The following is a 22,113-nucleotide window of genomic DNA, read 5'->3' as shown; positions in this document are numbered from 1 at the left end:
AAATCAATTTTTAGTTTAGTAAGAATAAGCCGGTCTTCTCTCATCGCAGAGGACGGCTGAATTATTCAGCGCACACACACAAAGCACAAATGCTTTTTCGTACATGAAAAGTACTTTTTCTTTTGGCTTTTATTAATGGGATTGTACGAAAAAGTGACATTATTAAAACTTTTCAGGACATCACTCCAGCTGCTCTAACTTATGTACAGAGCATTCACAGATAATGGAAGTGCTTGAATCAGTTATAGCAGAGAGTCATAATATTTGGCGATTATTTCATGTTTGTAGGGATTTCAATAGCTTCAGGTCATTTAATCCGCTCAAATATCAGAGTCACACACCAGTAAATAAAAAAGATTTGGAATATTTCAACTTCTTAGCGCTTCAGAAATGCATAAAAAGGACTCTGAGCCTCAAGATTTAGTGGTTTAGTTTCTTTTCTGCTCCCTTTTCTAAACCTGACCTGACCCCACGCAGTTATTTCTTTGTTCCTCTCACATTTTTGCTCTCTGTGGGCTCATTTTTTTTCTGCTATATGAAGTAATGCACTTCTATGGAAAAAGATCAACCATGACTAGGACGATAGAGAATTTGAGAATGCATTTGATGCAACATAAAAAAGCTGTAAATCATTTTCTATTTATTGTAAACAGATTTAAGACACCTGGAATCAGCAAGTACAACATTTTTCCAAGTGTCCACAGATCTTGCCAACACTGGAATGAATATGCGCCCCACATGCTACATTTTAGCCTACAGTTATATCTCTGAATTTTTATAATGTGACTGTTGGTCAGAGCAGATTTACTCAGGACTTCTCACTTGCACCAAGAAATGTGACATTTTTATGTTTTTTACTCACTCTGGTTGCAGTAAATGATTAATTGTTGGTGATTTTTTTCATGTTTTTATTGTCAAGCACCTGCAACTGACACGTTTACATGTACAACGGATATCATGCTCCATTTTAAATATATATAAAAGACAACAGAAAACCAACAAGATTTTTTTTTTTTGCATTGAATTTTATTGGATGTGCCTTTCCGTATTTTATGTGTTCTTGCATTGCGCTTAATAAGTTAATCCATAGGTTTAGAACAAAGGTTAGATGCTGTACCTGGCCCAGATTTGGAATGAAGATGGGGTTGTAAATGCTCACAGGGTCGAAGAATCAGACTAATTCCTGGGTTGGTTTTCTGTCAGTCAGATGAGGAAGAATCTGGGCTGTCAATGAAATCCCAATGTGAGGGAAAACCTCCTTAAACAATATTTATTTTTGATAGTTTGGTCAATATGTGTGCAATACTTCTGTTACTGAAATAGGACATGGTCTTTTAAGATGCATTTTTACATCAAATATTTTGTAATGCTGAATACAATCTTATTTTTTTCCCTTTATGGTAATTGTCTTTGAAAAATGGAACTATGGAATTATTGTGGTTTTGCAATGTTTTGTTTTTTGCAGAATTTGGTGCTTATTTTTTGGCAACTTTTTAAATATAATGTGGACTCAAGTTGGATTTGGATGAAATATCATGATGATATGCCATGAATGAGATGTGACTGATTAGTTAAGTCAGGGACCAATGGGAAATTGGTGGAAATCCAGCAATTCTTTCCTTTTTTACTGTTTCTGATTCTGTTAAATAATGTCATTTTGCCCATTTTTTAAAACTCTTTGTTGCGTTTTGTGCGGTTCTGAGGGTTAAAGTGTCTTCTTAATGTAATTAGTTCTCCGTGGTGACCTCTGCTGACCTCTCCATCAACCTTTCACTTCTTCCTCCATCTGCCACCATGCAGCTCCTCTGAAAGCTTTACAACAGGATCGGGGTTGATGCCGTAAAGCAGCCGTTAGTGTCGTAAAGTAATCCGGCAGAATGAAGGCAGCCTGGTCTGATCACAGTAATATCTCAGCGCTAATGTGGCAATGATTCAGGGTGGGGGAATTAATGTTTTTTATACTGTGTGTGAGGAAAGTGTGCTGTTGAGGTAAAAGAACTCATCACGATGAAAAGTACTAGAGCAAACTTCGTAATAATGGTAGAATTCAAGACATTTAAGCCCATTTTTTGTTAGAAATAATAACATAGCTGGATGTATTTTGTAGAAAAAGCTCAGTGTGCTCAATTTGAGATAAAATATGAATCTGTGTGTGTTGTTAAAAGTGTGTGATGAAGCAGATGTCTGTTATTACGACGGATAATTACAGTTAGAGTGTGTGTGTCTGTGCAATGTGACTGAAAAGAAGTGTGTTTGCTTTGTTAGTTCACATCTTTGTGTAGGTCTGCATTTTATCTTTGTGTGTGTGTGTGTGTGTGTGTGTGTGTGTGTGTGTGTGTGTGTGTGTGTGTCATTTGGTGCTGCTGCTAACTGATATGTCAGAAAATCAATTAATTACTTTTAAGCGGCAGTTAACTGCATCCACACAATACACCCGATGAATTATAGACGAGGTGTGTCTGCATATACTGTGTGTGTGTGTGTGTGTGTGTGTGTGTGTGTGTGTGTGTGTGTGTGTGTGTGTGTGTGTGTGTGTAGCACAGAATCGGTTGCTCTTTTAACCAGACACAGTTGCTAACTCCTCCGTCACTGATCAATTGATGAGAGTGCTTCGATACAAATCTACTGAGCTGCTGAAGAACTCGCTCATCCTTGTTCATTGTACAGAATTTTATTACTGTTCTTCAATAAACATCTGCTTTACATTTGCTGTCCGACTCTCTTGGGAACAAAAAATTGAATTATATGAGTAAAAATCAGGTAATACGACAAAATGTAGGAAAAATATTAAAAAATCTGATGACCTAATGAAACAGTTAGCTTGTTAACATAGTAAAAATGTAATAATTGTTAGAAACTGAATGTAAAGCGCATTTCATTCATAGTTCAAAGTGCTTAAATTATAACACAACTATTCTCAAATATAAAAGTAACAGAAATTAAAGGTTAAAGATGATGAATAAATAGAAATTTCTCAGAATATTTGTCAGACTGCACACTTTTGTTATTTCTAACTCTCAATTCCACTCTAATTCCATCACTTTGTGGTCATAATTCCTCCATCAAGTTCTCAATAAATACACAATTAATCTACAAAATATGTTCATTAGAATATAAATCAAGGTGAGTCGTTTTAAAGGTTTGATCACTGAGTAGTTTCTGGTGACGATGGAGGTGTTCGAGGAGGACGTCTTCTCCTTTTTCCCCGGACTCCCTCCATCGATCCCTCGCTCAGGGTGGCAGCCATGTGTGTTATTTTATGTGTGTTATATTGTGTGTGTGGTATTGATCCCTGCCATGCCACTGACTGTCACTGGCCTCGGGGTGGCCTCAGCTCAGGGGACGACAGGGACAGACAGCCGCTGGCACACAGAGGTGGTCATTTTATTTTTATTGTTTTTCCACTTGGACTGTGCTTCGTCCTCGTTGTTCTCTTTCTGGACTTTAAATACCGAGCAGATTATTTAATACCTGCTATTAAGAACGAAATTAAACAGGTTTTCACATGTAAAACACATTATTTTAGTGTTCATTTAAGCACCTGAACATAAATTTGCTTGCTTCTTTCTGCCAAGTCAACACAAACACAGTGACATCTTCATTTCTGCACTTTTAACTTTTGCATCTTTTACTCTGCAGCCATATTTGTGCAGGGTTACCATGGTTACTGGTGTAATTTATCTTCCCTAAACTCTGGCTGCAGCTCATTCGCAATATAATTCCCCAAGATTCTATATAAGATTACTAAGACTTTGTACTAAAAACCAACTGTGATGTATTTTTATTCATTAGCGAAAATCTGTCATAGTTTTAATTTTGAATATTACTTTTTACTCCGTTCAAACTGGACCGTACAAGAGTGATTGGGCTGAACTGCCAGAAATGCTTTTAGCGATCCAGTGTGTATTCAGATGGATCCTATATCTGATTAGACCCCCATTAATAATATCAGAAGTTTGCTTCAGGACAAGACAGGACTGATTGGAAGTGTTGCAGTTTTAGTCACATAGCGCCAAATCCCAATCTCAGGGCGCTTTACATCGAAATGTGAAGACCTCACAGTAATCTAAAATTTCTTTTGAGCAGCTTTTAAGTTCCTTTGAAACATTCAACAAACTACAGACTCCATCTTTGGCTCCTTGTGTCTCTTTGAATCCAGCAGTAAGTGTCCGAGAACTTTATTTTTTTTCAGTTAAATGAAAAGGAATTCAAAATAATTGTATTTAATCTGCTAAATTATATTGAAAGAATGTCGGTTCATGATCAGTACATATGAAAACTGTGGTCAGAAACTGGGGTGTAGTAAATAAAAATCATGGCTGCAGTGGTACAAAATGCTTGAAATTTCACTAATTCTTTAATTATAGCACTGAGTTTTTTTTTAACTTGAACAGTTTCACCCAATAAAAAACACACTGCAAAACTGATTTGAGAAATTTTTGAGGGTTTATCATTATATTATGCAGAAGTTGTATTATATTTAAATAGAAACAGCATATTTCACTTGACTGGAGTTGTATTTTGTGTTGTTCAGCACAATAAAATGAAGACGTTACATAACTTCAGTGTAGTCCTACAGAATTTGCTTCTGTTGCATCTCAAATATTAACAAAAATGGAAAAAGTAGAGATGATTAATCCATTTTTCAAAATGTCAAACATACCAAACATGTTATTTATTTAAAAAATATATATTTAAAGTCAAATACGTGGGACTTTTTCATTTGTGAGAATAGAAATTTAATTTCTAACAATATTACTGTGTAGAGATAATTAAGCGGCAATATCTTCCTCATAGTATCAGTATGTGAGATACTGGGCATCTGACCAATCTTTTTTGCTGCTATTTAAAATACAAATATTGATATTAAGTTTTAAAAAATTCAAATTATGCTTTAATTTAATGTTCATGTTAATTGAATTAAAGGAATCCACTTTTTCCCTATAATCAGAGGTGTTTTAATGATCAGCTACTTAGTGATTGAAGCATAAATGAAGGTTTTGAAGTTGATTCCACAATTATTTGATATGTAGAGCCCCAAAAACACTTCATAATTGATCTAAAAAATGAAGCTTGCTTGCATTCCTCTAACTAACACATTTAGCTGCATAGAGATAATTCAAGGGCTGCCACCATTCATAAAAGGGTGATTAAAATACATGGTTCTCCAGAAAATATCGAACGTTTAAGTGAAATCTAATTTGAATTTACTTTAAAAAGATGATACAATCGAGGGAGATTCATTCGTTCTGCTATCTGTGCACCAAAGTCACGTCTCCACGACCACACTACGGCTTACCAACAAAAACAGAAGGAAAAAAAGAGAATAAGCCAAGCTGTCCTGGTTTCGACTCACTGTGAAGACACACCTCAGACGACCATTGTGGCTCACCATAACCCAGTGACACGCACGCACGCACGCACGCACGCACGCACGCACGCACGCACGCACGCACGCACGCACACACTTACACACACACACACAGGGAGTTTTGTGGTGATGTCACCGGCCAAAGGGCCTCTGGGAGAGTCAGTGTGGGCAGCTCAGTGTCCACCAGTGAGTGGGAGGTTTGGTAGAGTGTGTGTTATGATGTTTCTGTGGGGAAACATACAATTAAACTTTCACATACATACACTACTGTTCAAAAGTTTGGGGTCACCCCGACAATTTCATGTTTTCAGTGAAAACTCACACTTTTATTCATGTGCTAACATAACTGGACAAGGGTTTTCTAATCATCAATGAGCCTTTCCACACCATTAGCTAACACAATGTAGCATTAGAACACAGGAGTGAAATTGTGTGTTTTAGGTATCCTGTCGGTTAAAGAGGCACTGTTAAATGAAACCTAAAAAAATGGCTATTCCTCAAGAGAAGGCACAATGTTGCATGCAGATATCACTCCACTGGACTTCTTTCTATGGGGTTGTGTTAAAGATATCGTGTATCGAACAAAGATACGGGACATTACTGACTTGAAGCAAAAGATTTCTAATGCCATTGGATGAGGCTATGCTGCAGCGAACATAGCAAGAAATCGAGCACTGTCTTGATGTGCTCCGTGCAAATGGTGCCCATACAGTGGTGTATTAAATGAGGTAGAAGAAACTTTGACAACCACTGATTACAGTAAAACAATAAGTTCTAAAAATTGTAAAGAGACTGTATGGACATCCTGTATATTGAATGCCATTTGAACCATTTATCATGATCTAATCTGATTCAAGAATGTGCTCCCAAAATTTATCAGGCTTCAAAAGCACAACACCAATCGCAACATTTTAGAGGAACTGCAGCATTTTTCCTCTTATCAAGACAAGCGATAGTGTTGGTTAGCTCCCCCTGTTCATCTACATCAACCGAGTTTTATCAGCTTATCTGCAGCACCTCACTCCAACTCAGGTGTGTGACCTCAGTTTTGAACCAGAACTTCCAAACAGCGAGGACAAGCCGGGGTGAGAAGCAGGGAGGCAGTGAGGGAGAAAAAAGGCAGAAAAATCATTTGAGTAGCTAAATGAAATTAGCAGCTTTGAAGAGCCTTAGGGCAAAGTGGAGTCGTGTCCCCTGTGGCTACGCTTTAGAGAAAGAGGGAATGAATTAAGCTTGACTGGCTCCTCTCCCTCCTACTCCTCCTCTTCTTGCCCTCACTTTTTGCTCCCTCACTTCTTCTTTTTTTTTTCTGGTTTTCGCTAATATGTAGGATGAGATGTGCAGGGGGAAGGGGGGCGAGGAGGTGTATAAAAGCGCTTCGTGAAGGTGAGGACAGACTAGAGATCTTCTTTGCCGAATGAGTGTCTAGTTTTGGACTAACAAAAAGTGAAAACAAACCCTTTCTCCTTTTCTGTCTTTTCCTTTTTGTTGTTTCTCTCCTTTTTCATAATTTTACCCTCAATACCCCTTTTTCTCTCCCCTCTGGGTGTCGGATATTTGGCCCCAGACGTTGCTGCTTCTCCAACCCAGGACTGAAGCATGAACCCTGGGGCTTTCTCCAGCTCCGGGCCCCTGTCCTGGGCCATGTACCTGATGAGGAAAGGCCGGACAGGCAGCGGACTCTTTGGTAAAGCTGATTCTTCTTGACACCTTACAGTCGCCGTCACGTCTGGTGTGATCACGAGAGTAGTCTTATTCTGTCACACTGTGAATCAATGTTTCTGTCATGTCTTCAATGTTGTGGTGAAGAACTGTGTGATCACATAATCCGTCTTGATTTGTGTTGATTTGTGCCTCACTGTCTTCTTGTTGGGAGTGTCACATCATGAATAACTGGTAGGATCTGAATGCTTGAAGTACTGCAATAGTTGCAAATTCAGTACCTTTCAGGGCAAACAGTACTCTGTATGGTTCCGGCATCCTGTCCTAACTCTGTTTCTTGGACTTGCATGAATGATTGAAGGTGGTTCTGTTGATGTTCTTTGGGTTTTGGAGGTTCTTGAAGGAATCTAGGAGTTTTTTTCAGGAGTTGTAGGCGTTAGTCAGAGGTTTTAGGGATTTTTGGGGTGTTCTGGAACTCTGTTGAGGTCTTCTGATATCCCTCGCTGGTAATTAGACGTCTCAAAACTCCAAAAGTCCAACGCCAATATTAGGTTCCAGTGCAGGAAGCGTTCTGACCTTTGGGTAGAACTTCTCTAGGTCTTTTAGTTTCAACATCTCACTTCCTGTGTGCAAATATTGCAAAAACATGTAACTGAACGTCAGATTTTCAAAACCATTTAGTGTCAGTCTTCTTCTCTGATGCAATGGAGTCGACCACCCAACTAGTTCCAGTCTCACATAAATACATCTTGTGGCATTTCACTGGGTGTCATTCTGGTTCCAAGATTCCATACATGCTTTCTGGAGAGCTAACTTTTGTTTTCAGTGTCTTTCTTACACTGTTTGGAGGAGCAAATCTAGAAGAGTGGTTGTCATAAAATAAAATATTGTGGAGAAAAAGCCCTTTACTGCTGTCTTACACAGCTGTCATAGGAGTAAAACCCACACATTATAGTATCATTTTAAATAATAAATTTAAAAACTGTGTTCTCTGAAATCTGCATGTCACTTTTATTCTGTGGAAATATTCGATTGCATCCGTGCGATTGATCAGCTAATGACAAAGTATTTCTGCTGACGATATGAAGCGAGGCCGGTATCAATAACTTTGATAGGCGATTGTGGCTGGGTATTGATTATGGATCAGAGGACAGTAAGAAGCTCAGATTACGGAGCAGTCAGTGGGAAACGCTGGCGGAGTGAAATCCAACTCCTCTTCCTCTGTCTTGTTCTTTCTTTCTTTTTCCGTCTCGCTGCTGTTTTTTACTCAACTCTGGATATGCAGAGATTTCATTCAAGGATTTGGCTGTTTTAAATTTCAGAAACACGTTATCAAATCAGTCACAGATTTCCAACTAAATATTCAAATTCTGGCACTCTTTTTCAAACATTTTAAAGAATTACCCATCAGGCTGTGCAGCACGTGGGGTCTAACAGGAATATATGAATTGCTGTGAGCATCACAACTGACTTTGTTTCTATGGAATCTGTCAGTCGATTTGGCACCAGGCCTAAATTTTTCACTGATATATCGTTTCGAAGCATCCTTCAGTGTTTGAATTATTTATGAGTGTGGTTATATGAGGAAGAAATGTTCAGCCTCATATTTAATGACACAAACTTCTACGAAAAGTGCTTCAGCTGGCAGTTGTGTAATTATAGTCAATACCAATGTGGAGGATTTAGGGAGAATATCATTTTATTGGCCTTTTAATGGGATTTAACGGCGACTGTGACATTTCTGGACAAAAACCACCCACAGATCGTCCGCAGATAACCAGCGAAATCAGGATGAGGAAGTGAAAAATGGATATTTCCGAGGGCAAATCGCATCACGTCCATCTCAGGCCAGACACGAGAGCCGAGGCTGTTTACATTTTTTATCATCCCCCCTTTGGCTACAGAGGGATGGACGTGGAGGCAGAGTGGCGTTTCCCTAAAACTCCTCCGACAGTGCGTTGATGGAGCCGATTCGCAAAAAGGCCTCAGTGAAGCAGGCAGGAGTAGAGCAGGCTTTAAAGGTCAGATGGGAAGAATTCAAAACAAGCTTTAAAGCAAATTTCATCACTAATATGCTGATTTGTTTATGAAAAATGGCCATTATCAAGCTCAAGTTTAAAATTCCAGCAAGTTTTGGTTTAGTTAGTTTAGTTTAATTTAACATTAATTCCATCACTATTGAATTTCTGACATTATAGTTCATATAATTCTTATTCAGAGCCTTAATATATTTCAAGATTTAAGATGTTTCAGTGATCTGGCTTCAGATTTGATTACATTTTAATTTGCAAACTGTATCTGAATATTTTTTGTAGGTACGCAAAAGTTATGTCTCCAAAAGTGTGTTAACAGTATTTACATTTAATATTAAACTATTGTTAACATGCTTATGTACTGCACTGTTTCTTAGTTTATGTAGTTTTATATCCATTCATAAAAGTTTTTTAGGGTTCACAAACACAGATAGAACATTTCATTGTCCATGTCGAGAAAATAAGAGATGATTAGTTCATGATTTGGTTGAAAATCTCCAGAACATTTAAGTGAATCGTTTTCTAGTCCTCAAAATCAATGAGACATTTTCAGATCTAAAAATAATTAAGCTGAAAATCGGGTTGCTCAGATTTGATTGGTTGGACATCAAATCAAATTCAGATCTATCACCTTGTGGTCCCTCAGAAAAAAAGAAACATTTTTATAACTGCGTTTGTAGTAGTTTCAAGGGGAGAATTAAAACTTGGTTTCTATGTTGTTAATTCACTGATTTTGTAATTTTAATAATATTCAGTGGCAATTTAATTACACAAAAATTAACTTTAGCACAGCCTTTTTTTGATTCCATAGTTAGAAGCTCAGTCAGTTCTATTTAGACTCTTGTTTCTGAATCAGATGTAATTAGTTGACTGCGTATTTAAAAGCTGCTTGCGGATGCTCTAAAGTGACTTAAACTGTATATTTAGATTTTGGAACCGGTCAAATAACTCTGGATTAGATGTAAGCTGAAGCTGAGATAAAACAGGATGCATTCTGGGAGATAACTGAGATGCTGCACCGCTGATACGCCTCTCTTCATCGTCTGTCAGCTGCATGTTAAAAATAAATGCATCACGCTGCTGCTCGCTGCGTTTTCTTATATGGAGACATCGGACTTCACAGGCAGCAGAGACGGAGTCAGAATTCACTTTGATGCACGAATGAGGAGAAAATTAAAGAATCAGTTAGTTGGAAATGTTTCTTAGAAATATAAATGATGTAGATTTTGCTGTAGTGAAACATAATCCAATCATTTGAATCAATGCATTACTGAAATGAAAGTGTTTCGTAGTGGAAAGTGTCTCTTTCGTATGAAATTATGTTCAGCCGATGCACTGACCTGAGTTGGAAGGATCAGCTTTTCTTCTGTAATCAAATGTATTTTTAATTCTCAGTCTTAATTGTCTGAAATTGTCCAAACATGTTAAACTAGAGTGAATAAAGTGAAGAAAAACAAACTTATCAGGATAATATCATAAAGTTACTTCAACTGGAATTTGGCTTTAAATCAACTAATGCAGGATTTTCAGTTTAAATTCTGCATAATATTAAGTTGATGCAATTATCCAGATTATTAGTCAATCCAATCCAAAAAATTTTTTATTTTTAATCTTGCAATCGTGTAATTCATTCAGTGATTGGAGTAGGTAGGGCCCTTGTATTATTTTTTTAGAGACGAGGTATGATATGAAATTTGTCAGAATTAATCCACCACAGAGTATTTTTTCTGTCTTTTATATAATTAAGAAAACCTCACTGTCATTTAAAAGTCTCTGGATAAGAGACACAGCAATAATTCAATCAGCAAACTAAAACCTATTAACTATATCAGAATTAAACAGATGTCTGGACAAAAAAAAACAATCAGGTGAAAGATTTTATGTTAGAAACCGAATAATATAGAAATCTAAGATCTGAATTTTATATGATACCACATTTAGAACAGTTGTATCATGCAGTAGAAGACTTTAAATGTGATTTAAATTCAGTCTGAGTGTCAAAATTTGATCCGTATCGATTTAAATCAGTTGGCAAATGAAGTTTTATTGACGCCCACTTAATTTAGTTAAAGATGCTTCAAAAAACTGATGTTTGAAGTTGAACTTTAATCCTTACTGTTAGACATACTCCACAAAACTCCCATTTTCTACCTGCCTCAGCACCCTTTGGTGCTGCTGTTCTGCTCTCAGGAGGCAGCTGCTTTGACTTAGATCACCTACTGCCCCCTGTTGGCTGGATCTGGCATGACAGTTTGGTTTTGGTTTGCTTGCTTCAGTTTACTAAACATACAGCCACAGTGGGAGAATTTCTGAAAACAGACAGTTTGGAGGCTCAGATATTAGGTGCTAAAAGATAGTTTGCATCACTGAGCTGTGCAACATGTAGATTAGAATGAACATAATAAGGAAAAACAGCAGTTGTGACGTCATACTCAGTTTAAAATCTTTATTTTCACTATTTAGTAACTGAATAATGAATATCTGGCTGCAGGTTTGAGTCATAGTATGTATTTGATCTCATATTGAATTCTCAGCTGCAGTTTCATGCAGCAGCTATCTTTCGCCACTAAGACCCGCCTCCTTTCGGACGGACGTAGCTCTGATTGGTGGATTCCCTCTCAGCGACAGCCGGCGGCGAACTTTGTGATTGGCTGAGAGCTGCTCCTGAACCGATGGCATGCAAATGCGGAGCTCTGCCGGTAAAAGGCTGGCGCTGTCAGCCGAGATGGCCATTCATCTGGAGGGGAAGGGAGAGGGACGCAGCTGGGGCGCAGAGAGAGCGCAGCGCATTTACTCTTAAATATCAATATTCAGCCTCAAACACAATCAGCGCGGATTTTCTTTTCCTCTCTCTTCCCTTTTTCTCCACTTCCTTCCATTTTTAACATGTTTGGAGGCTTCATTCGAGCTGCGCGGAGACACACGGAGCATTGAAGGCGATCCAAAATCCACCTCAACTTCTATTCTGCATGGAAAACACAAGAAAAACGCACTGAATTGTGTGGAGATCTGCTTTGGAGAGCGTTTTGGCTCGCTTTTACGCACAGAGACTGACATCCGGACCGGATAGCGCACCGAAGCTGCGCGATTAACTCTTCAAGCTGTCGGCAACTACATCCAAAGAAACTCGTCTTGTTTCTTGCGCAGCAAATAAGAAGAAATCAGGAGGTTTGAAGTGAAGATCGAGGGACTTGAGAATCTTTGGAAGCACCGTGGCGCACAAATGGTGTTTCTGTGGGACGCTAAATACGGTACAAGTTTTTATCTTTAAATAGTTCACGTATTTATTTAAAGACAAGAGCAGTTGCAGTTATCGGGGTGACATTCCATTCAGCATTAGCAGCGTGGTTTTGAGAAATGTGTGTTTAAAGTTTCAGAAAAGGACATAAAATCATTGAAATATCCCCCTTGTCGCTCTTCTGCGCTCTTACGCACGACATTCTGGTAGTTTTCTATCAGTTTCAGTTCACAGACGAATAATCTACTAGTCGGCGTGATGAATTTTATTTTATTCTATTTGTGCATTTATTTGTGTTTGTTTATTAACTTCCAATAGAAAAAAAGTTACCCCAGTTTGGCTGTCTGATAGTGTTGCGTTTGAGGACTTCTCCCTTTTCTGTTTAACCTACTGTCTGTGGTGCAGGACCGAAAATGTATATTTCCATATATATGACTGACTGGAGGTTAAATTTGTTTTAGAAATCTTGTCTTTATTAGTCAGTGACGCTGGAAATTTCCTTGTTATTGAGCCCGATCCACAGACAAACACTGTCAGGTTCAGTTCTGCTTTAAATTCTGTAATTCTAATATTTATAGAAAGGACTTTTACTACTGTGTTTCAATTTAAAGAGCAGCTTTAAAAAAAAAACTTTAACAAACTCTGTGTTACCTCTAGTGTATGTTGCTCCCTCGCACAGTGTTTACAAGCCTATAATCACACAAATGTTAGCAAGAAGTACTTATATTTTAATAAATTATTAAGTTATGAGTGATTGTGTTATGGTGACATTTTCATGGTAGAGTTGCAGAGCTTCTTGTGGCAAAATATGATTTGTACTTTTTTCTTGAATTCAAATGTGTCAAAATCCTTTGAAACTGAGCCAAATGAGTCCCAGAAACTCCTTTAACGACAGAGACGCTAATAACAACAGACAGTAATTTATTTTCTGGTCCAGTATCTGCTGCGGATGAGAGCTGCTGAATGAAAAACAGTTCAAATTGTGACACTTAAGCATTTGGTGCAGGATCATTGTCACAATCTACTCTCACACGGCTTAATTTCACTTTAAATTGATCCGTGCTGTTCTAAACACGTACAGCAGCAGCATCAGGAATGTAAAGCCTTGTAGATTTATCACTATTTCATTAATTTATGCCAACATTATGGCAAAAATGAACTTGTTTCTTCTTCATGTGGCTGCAGGACCTGAACCAAAAGGCGGTTAGTTAGATTAGTCAAAGGTTTTAATGTCTGTAAATCCAATCAATCTTACATTTCACTGCAGATTCCCACTTGAACTCAGGAAGTATTTACTCTTTCTGCAAACAGGATTATTTAAAGTGGAGTTTCTCTCCTGAGCGTGTCCGTTTGTGGACTCTTTAACCCACCGGTTGTGCAGAGTAGTAGCGGTGGGAGGGTTTTAAACTGTAAACTAAACTCCAAACCGCCAGCATGTGGCTTCAATTGCGGGTTGGCCGGCTGACAAACCAGCAGAGACGCTGCAGACAGATGCACAGAGCTCCTTATTTCTCACATTCTGTCACTTTCATTCACTTCCCTCACCGGATGATGTGATCTTTAACCGTCGTATGCTACATAGATTCACTGACCTTCCTATTTTTTCTCACAATTGCTCACCTCAACAAGACTTGAACAAAGAGAGGGACGAGTGCTGCTGTCTTTGGTTTTATGACTACGCACTCCGGCATTCAAATGAACGTGTGTGTCATCATGCTCTGTGTATATCTGTGTGGGGGTTGATGTCTTTAACCCCTCTTTGAGTCATGTCAGAACACACCCCATGTCCTATTTTATACATCCTGTTCATTCCTGTCGTTGTGATTCTCAGAATTTAAGGTGAAGCAGTCGTGTGAAAATACAGCGAAAAGAAACTCACAGGATATTAATGATAGAAGCGTATTTACTAGGATTTTTTTTTTTACATTTTTAGCAACTCAAGATTCCTCTGTTAGTTTTTGTGTGTTGTCAGTCTGCAGGAATTTGTCATTATGTGTTATTAAATGTCACAAAACAGTGGAAAATAGAGTCTAAATCAGTCCAAAGCCTCAAAATAAGCAGTTTATTACCAAGAAAAACACTCACTTTTAGACTTTCTCACACTTTTTTGCCTAAAAATTACTTTAATGATTAAAAAAATCATCAAAAATACTCATTTTAGCTTCGTCTGTATGCTTCACCTCCTCTCATATATCTTCAATATATATTCAGAGCAGCGTAAAATTACATTTAACTCATCTAACCCCATCCATTCCCTCCCAGACCCAGCCCCTGGCCGGCGCTACACTCCCCCCTCCACCACTCTTGCCTCGGGGGGGAAGATGGCCGAGGCCCTGCCCCTGGGAGCCCAGGAGGCCGGTGGAGGGGCGGCTCTGGTGGGCAAACTGCGAATGGCCGACCGCGGCATGGTGGAGGTAAGAAACCGTGGAGCTCCCTGCTTCTTTATAATGACATTTCATAGTTTTACAGCAGGTTTAGAAAGTGTTGCTGTTTCTTCAGGTGATCTCAGATCATCCAGGCGAGCTAGTGAAGACGGACAGCCCCAACTTCCTGTGCTCTGTGCTGCCGACTCACTGGAGGTGTAACAAGACTCTGCCCATCGCTTTTAAGGTGTGTGTGTTGGCTACATCTCAGCAGCATATTGTACTTTCCACTGCATGCCGTCAGATTTTACAAAAAATGTGATTCGAGCACAGTGGACTGACATTGTTAGCTGATATAGACGTAAACAAAACTTAACTTTACCCAAGATTAATGCAGAAAAATATGCTTGAGGTCATTTAGAAAAAGCGTCATGACGTAGTTTGTGCCACAGACCTGCTCCAACTCCATTGTTTACACCATCAGCAGCACATGTAGCAGAGAAAATGGTGATGTGGAATCAAGTGGTGTCTTCAAACTAAGCTACTAACTAGTTTGTTGCAGTGACTGTAGCTTTTTCCCTTTTAGATGTAACTCTAACATACTACATGTGTATTTATACAGCTTTGAACATAATAATTAGACCACTGCAAGTAGTTTTGCAGCACATGTAGCAGAGCAACTGGTGGTGCGGAGTCAAGTGGTGTCTACAAAGTAAGCTACTAACTACTTGTTGCAGTGACCGTAGCTTTTTCCCGTTTAGATATAACTCCAACATGTGTATTTATACAGCTTTGAAAATAATCATTAGACCACTGCAAGTAATTTTGCAGCACATGTAGCAGAGCAACTGCTGGTGCTGAGTCAAATGGTGTCTACAAAGTAAGCTACTGACTAGTTTGTTGCAGTGATTGCAGCTTTTTCCACTTTCGATTTAACTCTAACATGGTACATGTATATATAAATACATATATCCCAGTTTGAAAAATAATTATTAGACCAGTGTGAGCAATGTTTACTGCTTCCTCCTTTGCTCTTCTTGATTCAACCAAGCTGCATTTTCTCCTTCAGGTTGTAATTGATGCTGTTTAGCTGATTCAGAAAACAGTTAGTGATGACTGTCTCGCTGCATTCCTCTTTGTTAAGCAGTTCTCTTTTGTTTGGCATTGTTGAAGGATAATGTGATTTGGATTATCTGTTGATGTTACATATAAAGCTTCTGCATGAAATAATCGTGACTCACAAAATATTTTCCGTCATCTACTGGCAATTTGGCAATTTACAGCTTCAATCCGCTGTATTTTGAATGTAATTTACTGATCTGTAATAAAGGTCTTTAATATTTTTTTGTTTGAAAGAAAAATGCTCTAATTAAACTGCTATGATAATATTCAAACAAAGTACTCATGTGTTGACTTGTGATCTGATGATTTATTCCAAAAATGTACAAATATCAGCTATAGATTGATATCAAAATCCAGTATTGGTTCGTCTCTACATGTGATCAACTAATAACATATTCTATATTTTAGCACATATCATAAGCTCCACTTTGAACAACAAATATATGGTAGAACATACGTGTATTATACTCTAACATGCAGTCAAATTACAGATAAAATTAAAGTTACACAATGTCACTCCATCAATTATATTTATTTAGTTGTAGAACGTGGAATTTTCGAGATCACTGAGTTCTTTATTTCTTTCTTTACTGGCATGTTAGCTTGTTCCATTCATAAATATTAGATTATTTTCATCGCTTCATCAGCTGATTCTTTGCTTCCTTCAGTTTGCTGACCGGCAGCCGAACACTTTGCAATGATAGAAACAGAGAAAAGCAGCCAATCTTCACATTTGAGAAGAAAATCTATTTATAATTGACATTTTTCTTTTTACAAATGACTTGAACATCAAACTGACACAAAGTCAAAATAGCGTTTGAATGATTTATGTAAATTGACGAATCGATGTATCAGACAGGTGCTTCGATATTAACTGAAGCTTTTCACAGAATTTGAAGTAAAAGGAATTTTTTCACTTTACAAAACATACTTGTCTCAGGTTCATTCACAAATACCCCTTTTTCTGAGTTCTGCACTCCTTTACCACAATAAAACAGGCCCTTTTGATGCATCATCCTGCAGCATTTTTACGCACATAGCATGACGGCTTCATATTTTTTTGCAGTGCGGTCCCTCGGGTGTTGATGTGTGTGGATGCGGACGGCTTTTCCTGCACTTTGAGACAAAATGCATTTGTGGAAAAGCAGCTTTTAGCCGCAGAACTCACATCGGATTGATTTATTGAGTTTTATGCATTAGCGTCCGCACATGCATGTGTGCGCGTTTGTGAGTTGGGTGCATTATGCATCATTATGGAGTGTCATGAGCGGATGTCACTGCCTCTTACTGATAATGGATGACTGTTGAGAAGTGCACGCGAGTCGCTACACGTTTTGTGCAACACAGTTATGCATACGTGGTTGCATTTACACTGTAGCTATGCACACAGGTGCTGCATACACACAAGCTGCAGCTACACACACACATTGGCCTTGGTCTGAGACTTTCATAATTGTTTCCTTTGTCTTGTTTATTCTGCTGGGCTGCTTTCATGCTCCATTGCTGCCAGTCTCTCCGCTGTGTGCGTGTTTTTTCTTCCTCTCTCAGTCTTTGAGCTGTTTCCGAGCCAAAACCCGCATTTACAAACCCAGCAACCCAATCAAATCGATACCTCGATCGGTGGATGAGTTACAAAATAGCTCCAACAAAGCCAGAGATGGAGCTTTAACTGTGAGGTTAATCCCAGTGTGTCAGTCATCGGGATCTGTGGTTGTTCACCAGCAGAGTTGAAAGAGAAGAGAAATTGCCCGTAGTACAGTATCAGCCCTGGCCATTTGCACACTGATGGCTCGGTATGATTGGCGTTAATATGGAAATCAGCCATCTCCGGCTCGGTGTTTGTGTAGGTGTGGGAGAGGAGAATGTGCTCTCGAGTGCACCGAGCATCACACATGCGTCCATTCTAGCCGTGTTTGATGGGAAAGTTTTTCAAATGCAGCAAATGATTTACCTTTTTTTCTCGCAATTTGCATTAAATTTTATAGATCAAGCAGGATATATGGTCTGGTCACACTGTGGACTCATTTTTCACTGCAGCGTAAAGTTCTGCGCCTCTATGGAAAGAGCACAGCCAGGACGAGAAGTAGAGAGAACTTATAGACATCTCCTGTGCAGTATGACACAGTTGTGATGACATAAATCGTTAAAAAAGAACAATTGACAATTTAATTTTTGCTTATTGATTTTATGATAAATAAATGAACATTTTAAAATGCAGTCAATGTATATAATGTTTTTCCAGGTGCCCACAGGTGTTTGAAAGAGTTGTTAAAAAACTGGTGGCTCTACATTGTTGAGATATTTTATTCCCTACATTTTTTATTTGTTTCCATTCTTGTCTCCTATCTGTAATATGTAAACACAGCCTGCAGTCCAGCTGAAAAAACTCTCAATTTTCTTTATTACACCATGAGTGCAGCTATTATCTCACTGTGGCTTTTTAGTTGTGCAGAGAAATTCAGATTTTATTTTTTTTTTCAGAATGTGGTTGCTGCAAATGCTTCATTTTTGACACTTTTTAGAAAAAAATTTGACAAGTAGAGCAGCGAATGGATGAACTATTATCATTTTAAGCTTGGATTTGGTAAATTTTCCTGATGACACTGACCATCACAGATGAGTAGTTTAAGAGCTGTGGGAAACTTGAAAATCTGATATTTTTTCTGTTTTTACAGTTTCTTTTTCTAATGAATGCTGGAATTTTGGTGATTTTTTTTTTTAAAAAGACAAAATTCCTTTCACACCTGCAGATGTGTTTTGAGGTGTGGAAGGTTAATACGTCTCAGAGTGACTGATTGAATCGTGAATATTGCCATTTTTGGCCTTTACAATGAATCTTTAGTCACATTTTATACATTGTATGATTAATTCATAGATGGACAAATAGTTAAAAGCTCGTGACAACACAGAAATCTCCACTGTTCCGATAGATTTTAATGGGACATGCATTCAAAACTCCATGTTCATTTTTCTTCCATTATGTCTCCAGGTGGTTGCCCTGGGCGACATCCCTGATGGCACCTTGGTAACGGTGATGGCCGGAAACGACGAGAACTACTCAGCGGAGCTTCGCAACGCCACAGCTGCCATTAAGAACCAAGTGGCCCGATTCAATGACCTGCGCTTCGTCGGCCGCAGTGGAAGAGGTACAGTTACACACAAAGAAATACTTAATATTATATTTATATAATATAAAAGATGCAGTAATACAAGCTACAGTGAAATCAGTACAATAAGTAGTATTAGTAAGGGAAGTATTAACCTTTAAAGTTTCACACAGGTTGAAATTTATTAGACATGTTTTGCACACAGCATGGATAATTTAGGGGAAGTACGTGTGAATAAAAACAGTATTCACTCAACTTCCTCCTAACATTCAGCGTCTACCTCACTCCACTCCCCCTCCTTCTCTCTCCCTCTTTAACGGATACACTAGACCACAGTTACTCTAAATCAGTCGCAGGCAAATGTCCCAACTTATCTATTTAAAACACCGGCCCTGTGTACACAAGCCCCGCTGACACACACACGATTTATAAGTGCTGCCCAGCTGAATGGAAATATCCGAATAACTGCCGATATTTTATAGATTGCACGGTCCTGCCCTCGAAAATGAACGTGTTAAATAACTCAGACACACTATGATTCAATTGAAGAGTGTCGAAGAGTAGAAAATTTGTTTTCATGCAAATTCAGCAGCACTGAGGACAATGAGGTTCATGTTGGCAGCAGCAGTATTTGAAGATAATGGTAGTTTTATTTTCAGTTCATTTATAGCTGAATGAGTTGGTGATTATTAACTACGCATTTTCTTCAAACCTGTGCCATTTCCCTACAATGAATAAGAGAAGTGAGTACACCCCTGTGCAAGAAAACATGAATGTCAAGTGATTTTGGTTGCATCACATTGCAGTAAAGGCTGTTATGTAATTTTTTACCATATTAAGTACAACTCTTCATTGCTGAGATTCATGTCTTTAATTTTTTTTGTCAATAATTCATATGTCCAGCTTTATTTTTGAGGATGAAGGCATGAAGGATACCAAATTGTTGGAGTGATGTTCTGCCATTCTTCTTTTCTGCAGGGGTTGTTTTGCTCTGCCTTTTTTTTGTCAAAATACCCCAGAGGTGTTCTGTTGGATTCAGTTCAGAAATTTAGACATTATTGTCCAGGTTTTCACTTTTTCCTTCTTGAGAAACTTGTGTGATTTTGACAGTGTGCTTTGACAGTTTTTGCAAACTGTGAGTCATCTTTACAGTCTTTATTTTTCGTGGTCATGGTTTTATTCATAAATGTCGTCTCCCCAGAAGCCCCATATCATCACAGTAACACCTCAGTGCTTCACTGTCAAGACGATCCATTCACTGTGGTCGTTCTTGCCAAGTTTAGGTGAAATATACTGGACCATATTTGAACCAAAGAATTTTTTGTGGTCTGATCTGATAAGTGTGCTACCAAAATGTATCAAGCTAGTGGCACACCATATGTGTTGTCATTTTCGGGTGATGACTGCTGCAGATGTGATTAGTGGCACTGTGACTCAGTCTATACTTCCCGATTACCGCTGCACTTGTGTATTCTTTATTATTATTGTGAAGTCACACAATCAGATTTTCAGTTCCTTTTTGTGTTTTTCCCATAAGGAGCCATGAGGCAGATAAACACAGAACATAGGTCCAAAAGTGGGCTAGTTCTGGTCTTTACAAGTCATTTTCGAACCATGTTTGGCTGATTGGAAATAACAGTTTACTTTTCTAAGTTGTGGTCTAGTTGTATTTGTGTCTACATATAGTTTTGTTTAACTGAGTTTCTACTTTGGGGCCTGTATTTTAAATATCGTCTGTCTAAAGTGTTTTTTTTTTTTTTTTTTTGGCTTTTAACCCTCCTGTTGTCTTCATTTACCGGCACCAAAAAATATTGTTTCCTTGTCTGAAAAAAATCCAAAAATTCTGCAAAAAATTTACGCAAAATTTCTGAAAATGTGCAAAACCTTCAGGAAGAAAATTACAATAATTCCTTAAAAGTTTTATAAGGAGTTTCCCCAAATTTGGCAAGAAAATTCTTATAAATATTTTCAAGAAAATGAGTAAAAATCTTCCAAAAAAAATCTAAAATGATCTAAAATGATTACAAACATCAGTAAAAAATCAAATACTTTCTTTAAGAACATTCACAAAAAATTTTGCTGGATTTTGGTTGAATTTTTTTTTTGTGTGTGAATGTTCTTAATGAAACATTTTTTTTAAACATTTCTTTATTTCCACCAAAAATGTTTCCAAAATCCCCCAAAATGTTGAAAATATGGACAAAAATATATATATTTTTTTTCTACATTTTCAAACTCTAAAACGGGTCAATTTGACCCGCAGGAAGACATGAGGGTTAAGTGATATTGCAGAGGGGTGTACTTACTTCTGTTTCATACTGAGTCTGGAGATAATAATGCAGTGCTGTTGAGACCAAGAAACGTTTTCCAAGTAAATAAAGTACATATTTGATTGAATTATAGTTTGACCAGATGAAAAAGCGAGGTCATTGCAGTTCATCCTGCAGGAGAATGTCTGCTGAGATATTTAAGTCTGGATCAAAATGGTCTGAAGCCACACCTAGAAAGATCAGCCGGTGTTTACCTACCTGATTTCAGTAGGAAATTGTGAAAACGCTGAGGGTTGGATGTATTGTGTGATAACAAGCCACACATCAAGCAGAGTTTCTCCTCCTAAAACCTCTAACTGCCATTAACTGTCTGTGTGGGAAGTGGTTAGTTTAGCTGCCAACACCAATGAGTGGTTTAGTGGTTTGACCAGTGGTTTCATCGTGGCTGTGTGTGAGTGTGAGTGTGGTAGTCGGCGTCGGAGCTCTCAGACTTACTCATCATAAGTCAGGCTTCCTTGTTTTGCAGAAGCATGGTTGCAACACACACAAATACGCAGACATTTATGAGTGCTTCGATCGACATAGAGCTGCAGTGTGGTTTCAGTCAGCGTTTTTCTCGTTTCATTTTCATGAAATCTTTATTTTTCTGGATAAAATCGATTTTTTGTTTCCAAGCTGATGAATCTCTCTGAAACTCCATTCCGACTAAACAAACTAATGAGGAACACGCACAATTATTTGGCAAAAATTCAGAACTTGGCTCGATTTTTAGACAAATACAGTTCGATCAAACACGTGCAAGTCTTAATATTCAACAGACATAATGCTCTGTCAGTGCCAAAATATTAAGTGACCTCAAAAAGGAAAAATTAGTTTTGTCTTTGTCACGAAACAAAATCTCTTTATTTTCTTACAGTTGGTGTGCATAATTGTTAGCCAACTATATT

The 22,113-nt window shown here is 38.1% G+C and overlaps 1 protein-coding gene across 4 annotated transcripts in view; it reads left to right on the top strand.

Annotated features, from left to right (window-relative positions):
- Window positions 1–22,113, top strand: part of runx1 (RUNX family transcription factor 1) — a 60,792-nt gene that overhangs the window by 20,160 nt on the left and 18,519 nt on the right. For 2 of the 4 annotated variants that reach the window (XM_022211298.2, XM_022211297.2), the window contains exons 1-4: window positions 11,784–12,317; window positions 14,567–14,718; window positions 14,804–14,914; window positions 18,779–18,935. In XM_022211298.2, coding sequence (XP_022066990.2) covers window positions 12,290–12,317; window positions 14,567–14,718; window positions 14,804–14,914; window positions 18,779–18,935 — 448 coding nt within the window. In that variant the 5' untranslated portion in view covers window positions 11,784–12,289. Of the gene's footprint in view, window positions 1–11,783; window positions 12,318–14,566; window positions 14,719–14,803; window positions 14,915–18,778; window positions 18,936–22,113 lie in introns of those variants that run through there. The other 2 variants (XM_051943536.1, XM_051943535.1) reach the window with 1 other exon arrangement.

This window comes from Acanthochromis polyacanthus, chromosome 22 (assembly GCF_021347895.1).
Source record: "Acanthochromis polyacanthus isolate Apoly-LR-REF ecotype Palm Island chromosome 22, KAUST_Apoly_ChrSc, whole genome shotgun sequence".
In the NCBI taxonomy this organism is placed as follows: domain Eukaryota; kingdom Metazoa; phylum Chordata; class Actinopteri; family Pomacentridae; genus Acanthochromis; species Acanthochromis polyacanthus.
This window is presented reverse-complemented; position numbering and strand designations above follow the sequence as displayed.